Source organism: Pecten maximus, unplaced genomic scaffold, assembly GCF_902652985.1.
Source record: "Pecten maximus unplaced genomic scaffold, xPecMax1.1, whole genome shotgun sequence".
NCBI classification, from domain to species: Eukaryota; Metazoa; Mollusca; class Bivalvia; order Pectinida; family Pectinidae; genus Pecten; species Pecten maximus.
In genome coordinates this window covers 667-6,770 of record NW_022980819.1, presented here as the reverse complement: position 1 = coordinate 6,770, position 6,104 = coordinate 667, and the positions used below count along the sequence as shown (strand labels likewise).

General features: G+C 37.7%; 1 protein-coding gene across 1 annotated transcript; it reads right to left on the bottom strand.

The window, feature by feature from the left end:
* Window positions 1–408: 408 nt before the first annotated feature.
* On the bottom strand, window positions 409–5,873 carry LOC117319729 (sterile alpha and TIR motif-containing protein 1-like). Its single transcript, XM_033874485.1, has 3 exons — window positions 5,643–5,873; window positions 1,005–1,128; window positions 409–621 (listed from the first exon to the last, which is right to left on the bottom strand). The coding sequence occupies exons 1-3, from the start codon at window positions 5,848–5,850 to the stop codon at window positions 420–422; spliced, it is 534 nt and encodes a 177-aa protein (XP_033730376.1). The 5' UTR covers window positions 5,851–5,873; the 3' UTR covers window positions 409–419.
* Between the last annotated feature and the right edge of the window lie 231 nt (window positions 5,874–6,104).

Here is a 6,104-nt window from a genome sequence, read left to right as displayed (position 1 = left end):
ATGAATATATCAGTAAAAAATAAGATAAATTATTTCTTGGTTTGGTAACATTACAAAAATAGGCATAGCGAAAATTTTGTAAACTTTTACAGAAATTTCCTATTAAAATGCCTTTTTCAAAGTTGTCATCAATGATCAATTAACAATTTTTTTTTTTACTATTTTCGATCATCGACCCACCATCTAAAAGTGGAGCATGATAGAATTTCTTTTGGTGAAATGAATTATCTATCCACTATATATAGAAGACAAATTTTGAAGCTCATAATTTTGGAAGGTGGTAATAGCATTAAGTATCTAATTATCACTTTTGGTATCGTATAAAGAGATACTATGGACTATTCGTGATTTTGATGGAACACAATTATTCTTTGTCGAAGATGTAGAATATTTACGGAATGATGGGAAGTCATGTCTGTTTAAAACCTTACTTTGTGGACCCAGTCTTTCTGGTTGTTGTCGCCGATACATCTGTCCAGGGAGTTTGGAGTCAGAACAATGATGAAGTGTTTGGCCATTTTAACACTACTCAGAAGCCCTTCGTCAAACTTCCCAGCTCGTAGTTTCTCAATGTCAAGGAAAACCGAAAACCCTCGCAGCTGAAGATGAACCTTTAACAGACTGCAAGACAAAAAGTGTGATAAGAAAGGTACAAAGATACAGGTATCATAATAATTGTGAGCAATTCATGACCAGTCATAAATCTGAAACCAGTTTAAAAATAGTCAGTTTTAAATTGAAATATTTTGAATTATCTATTCATATTTTATGTTTTATTAATCTATTTATTTTAAAATAATTATTCAATAATGTATTTTTTTCCTTTTTTATTTAATCAATTGTTTGTTTTATTTCTTTATTTTTCTTTCTTTCTTTTTTATTTCCTTTTTTTTTCTTTCTTTTTTGATTCATTGATTTGTTCATTCATTCATTCATTCATTCATTCATTCATTCATCAATCCTGATTTATTGATTCATTCGTTCATTCATTTACTTAAACAAACCTGGCAAGTTGAGATCCGTTGGCACGCCGATAACTGATGAAAACATCCATGGAACGGGACATGAGACTGACGTCAGCCGAGTCAATACTACACTGGTCACTGTATATCTGCAGTTCCTTCATGGCTGTCAACAATTAAGGATACATATAACGCCTTACTATATTTCCCCCCTTTACAAAAGAGCTCCACTCTATAAACACTGAAGCAAATCTCATTAAGGACTTGCACAACTAAATAATTTACTATGTGTTATTACTAGTGACACCATCCCTTCATTCGCTCGTTTGAAGTTCAAATGATGTGAAATTTATATCAAATTAAAGTTTGAAGTTTTTTCTATCGCATTAATGTTGTTATTGTATAGGTTTAATGGCATATTAGAGCACACGGGTACTCGAAAGACAGTAAGTATCCCTGACATTAACAGTGCACTGGAGAACCCCCACCTGGGCAATTCCTGTCTTTTTACACCTCAATCCTGTCTTCAGTAGGAGTGTATATTTTTGATTTTCCAAATTTCAAGACCCTATGCTCTTTATTCTCATACATAAAATGTACCCATTTCATATGTTATTTAATCAGGGAAAACAGCTAAAAACTGAAGAAACAAATTTTCCTCAGGGACTTGGTTCAGGTGAAACACCAGCTGATTGGCTGATTTAGTTGTGTGAGTCCTTAATACTGTTATCATATCCATGTACTGGTCACTGAAATATCTAACTACAAGTATATCATAATGGTCTAAGGGCAAGTAACTCTTATTCTGGATAGTTGTAATGTTTTTATTTTCATTTTATTAGTATATACTTAGATCTGGAAAATATGACCCGGAAGTGGGTTTTCATGATGGTTGACAAGTTATGAGTGTATTCTCAGTGTCCTTTCTGCTGTTGCCCTGCAGGTAGGGCGTAAGAATTGTACCTGCTGCTCCCTAATGTCTCCCTTGACAATGCCTCACTTTTGGCCTTTAGTTGAGCGTTCGTCCCTGTGAGGAAGGTTTTGGATTCTGTCCCCTAGCCGAGACATACCAGAGTCTTTAACAAGAGATCCCAGAGGGATCTTGGCGCCCACCATTGAATGATCTTTATAGGTTCCATGTCAGATTGATCTTTTCCCTACTTTTCCCTTCCTCTAAGTCTTACTTATCTGTGTAAATTCAGAAACAGCCCTCGAGTACTATTCAAACAAGGGGAACCTATATATAGAATTTAAGATTTAGCTATAATGGCTGTCTGTCAGCCATGTTGTTTTCGTATTGGTCCCAGTATGCAAAACTAGGCACTGAGGGGAACCTACATATGAAATTTGAAAAAGATCCCTTCAGTACTTTCACAGAAATAGCGATAACAAACTTCAATTGTCAAAATCCAAGATGGCTGCCTGTCAGCCATGTTGTTTTCTGATTAGTCTCAAAATGCAATATGCATAACTAGGCACTGAGGGGAACCTGCATATGTAATTTCAGAAAGATCCCTTCATTACTTTCTGAGAAATAGCGATAACAAATTTTAATTGTCAAAATCCAAGATGGCTGCCTGTCAGCAATTTTATTTTCCGATTGGTCTCAAAATGCAATATGCATAAGTAGGCACCAAGGGGAACCTCCATATGAAATTTGAGAAAGATCCCTTCAGTTCTTTCACAGAAAAAGCGATAACAAATTTCAATTGTCAAAATCCAAGATGGCTGCCTGTCGGCCATGTTGTTTTCCGATTGATCTCAAAATGCAATATGCATAACTAAGCACTGAGGGGAACCTGCATATGAAATTTAAGAAAGATCCCTTCATTACTTTCACAGAAATAGCGATAACAAACTTTAATTGTCAGAATCCAAGATGGCTGCCTGTCGGCCATGTTGTTTTCTAATTAGTCTCAAAATGCAATATGCATAACCAGGAACAAAGAGGAACCTGCATATGAAATTTGAGAAAGATCCTTTCAGTACTTTCACAGAAATAGCGATAACAAACTTCAATTGTCAAAATCCAAGATGGCTGCCTGTCGGCCATTTTGTTTTCCGATTGGTCCCAAAATGCAATATGCATAACTAGGCACCAAAGGGAACCTATATATGAAATTTGAGAAAGATCCCTTCAGTACTTCCTCAGAAATAGCGATAACAAACTTCAATTGTCAAAATCCAAGATGGCTGCCTGTCGGCCATTTTGTTTTCCGATTGGTCCAAAAATGCAATATGCATAACTAGGCACCAAAGGGAACCTATATATGAAATTTGAGAAAGATCCGTTCAGTACTACCTCAGAAATAGCGATAACAAACTCAAATTGTCAAAATCCAAGATGGCTGCCTGTCGGCCATGTTGTTTTCCGATTGGTCCCAAAATGCAATATGCATAACTAGGCACCAAAGGGAACCTACATATGAAATTTGAGAAAGATCCCTTAAGTACTTCCTCAGAAATAGTGATAACAAACTCCAGTTGTCAAAATCCAAGATGGCTGCCTGTCGGCCATGTTGTTTTCTGATCTGTCCCAAAATGCAATATGCATAACTAGGCACCAAGGGGAACCTACATATGAAATTTGAGAAAGATCTCTTCAATACTTTCTCAGAAATAGAGATAACAAACTTCAATTGTCAAAATCCAAGATGGCTGCCTGTCGGCCATGTTGTTTTCCGATCGGTCCCAAAATGCAATATGCACAACTAGGCACCAAGGGGAACCTACAGATGAAATTTGAGAAAGATCCCATCAGTACTTTCTCAGAAATAGCGATAACAAGAATTGTTTACGGACGGAGGGACGGACGGACGGACGGAGGGACGGACGGACGGACGGACGGACGGAGGGACGGACGGACGGACGACGGACCACGGACGCAGGGCGATTTGAATAGCCCACCATCTGATGATGGTGGGCTAAAAATGGTAGTTGCTTAGCTCCTGCTTAGCGCTCAGCATATTTGGAGTGGGACGACTGGTTCGCCCGTTGTCAGTATAATGTGACCGGGTGGGGTGTGCTGCTGGGCGACTTCGGCAGTATGCTTCAGTGAGGTAGCACTATAAATCTGCAAAAGTTCCGGCCTATCACAGCAGCCTCCCAAAACACACATACGCACTCACCACATGCATGCATGTCGCACACACGGGAGGCCGTCCTTAAATGATCTTAGCTGTTAATAGGACGTTAAACTAAATAAACCAAACCAAACCAATCCTTTCTGCTGCACAAAATATCAACACATCAATAGTATAGTTTTGTGGTTTATTACTTGTTATTTGAGCCAAGCCTATACTTCAGGAGGTTTGCAATCTGTCATAAGAATTCTGCTGGTCTGAGTTTCCTTCACACCCTCTACCAGACATTAGACATTTAGATGAACATTTGTCTATAGTCCAGTAAAGGTATATTATAAGGTTTGATATTGTGATGCACTACTTATATATATATAATTGTACATGTACGTCACTTTCAGGCCATCAAAATGAATTTTAATTAAATTTTATCCAAAATATTTTAATCCTGACATTATTCTAATTGAAGAGAATCTATTCCTCAAACTACCATGAAAAATATTGCTTCTTTAGAAGTGGATATGCATGCTAGGAATCTATCATCCAAGTTCTTTGATTGAATGGTTTTCACCCTGTAAGTCTAACAAAAATAATAATAGACAAGCATGCTGGGTACTGTTAAAGCAATATTGTCCCCTACTGGCCTTCGCTAAAAATAGTAACAAAGACTTTGAAATTGACCAAAAAACCCTTAAATTCGACGTTGATCGGTAGCTTCTCATACTGAGGTTACATACTAACTTTCACAAACATATCTTGAAGTATGGCAGAGAAAAGTGTGGAAAACTGAGTGGACGGACTGACAGACAGACAGAAGGGCCAAAGGGGGGACAAACAGACGGGGAAGAAACCTATAGTAGGTGTCACTGGAAGGGGACTAAAAAGTAATCCACCAGTTTCAGTCCAGCAGCCTAATGTTTATGTCAGACCCCAACATGTTATTTGTTGGATAAAATTGTATTAAGGCCAACAGCTCTGTGTGATTTGGTTTGTTTTTGTTTAACGTCCTATTATATAATTAACAGCCAGGGTCATTTAAGGACATGCCAGGTTTTGGAGGTGGAGGAAAGCCGGAGTACCCAGAGAAAAACCACCGGCCTACGGTCAGTACCTGGCAACTGCCCCACGTAGGTTTCGAACTCGCAACCCAGTGGTGGAGGGCTAGTGATAAAGTGTCGGTACACCATAACCACTCGGCCACCGCGGCCCCTTAAAGGGGCTCTGTGTGAATAGGCCCATTTCATTGTACAGTTTACTGGTATCTCCCTTTGACAAAAGTAACCATTTTCATTGTGATTATCTCCCTTGGACATCCAACAAATGTCCAAGGTAAATTATCTGAAAATCACATAATCTATGCAGATGATATAAAATTTTGACATATATTTTGCACCAGTTAGAAATATCAGTATTTTTTCTTCCAGAAAAAAAAAGGCCAAACCAATAATTTCAAGTCATACTGTGTGTGTAACAGTTTTTTGAGTTCAGAAGAAATGAGCAGCTGAACAAAAGAACAGTTAAAAGGCAGAATCAAAAGTGAATTAAGAAAACCACTATCATGATGATTGGATATCGAAATGTGGTGTAATGTCATTCATACCTGCAATTTTCTGCATGATGCGTTTGCGATGAATTCCATTGTTGATGCCGCAGTCCTGCATGAGTTCATCATCACAAACATGGGAGAGATATCTTTTATCTAACCCAGATTTCATCATCTGGTACATGTATTGGCGATATTCTTGGTTCATTTCCGATAACCAATCATCGAGCCCGCTCTGGTCACATGACTTATAGTCAGCAGACATCTTTAAGTGTGTCAACTCACGCAGGAATCTAGAACACAAAAGATCTCTTCAGAGGAAAAACAAAAGAAACAAGAGCTGTTTGAGAACAGCATAGCTCGTCTCGCAAATGTTTGTCAAAAAATTATTAAAATATATTAATTGGAATGGTTTCGTAAATTGCATTAATAATATTTATATTGTTTACTTGATCAGATTGTGTTTTGTGAATTCATGCAATTTTCAAAACCATACCAATTTGTATGTATATAAATTAT

Coding starts and splice junctions, on each gene's coding strand:
- LOC117319729 (XM_033874485.1), bottom strand. CDS start 5,850: ATGTCTGCTGACTATAAGTCATGTGACCAGAGCGGGCTCGATGATTGG. Junction 1,129..5,642: donor CATCATGCAGAAAATTGCAG/GTATGAATGACA, acceptor AATTGTTGACAG/CCATGAAGGAACTGCAGATA. Junction 622..1,004: donor AACGGATCTCAACTTGCCAG/GTTTGTTTAAGT, acceptor TTTGTCTTGCAG/TCTGTTAAAGGTTCATCTTC.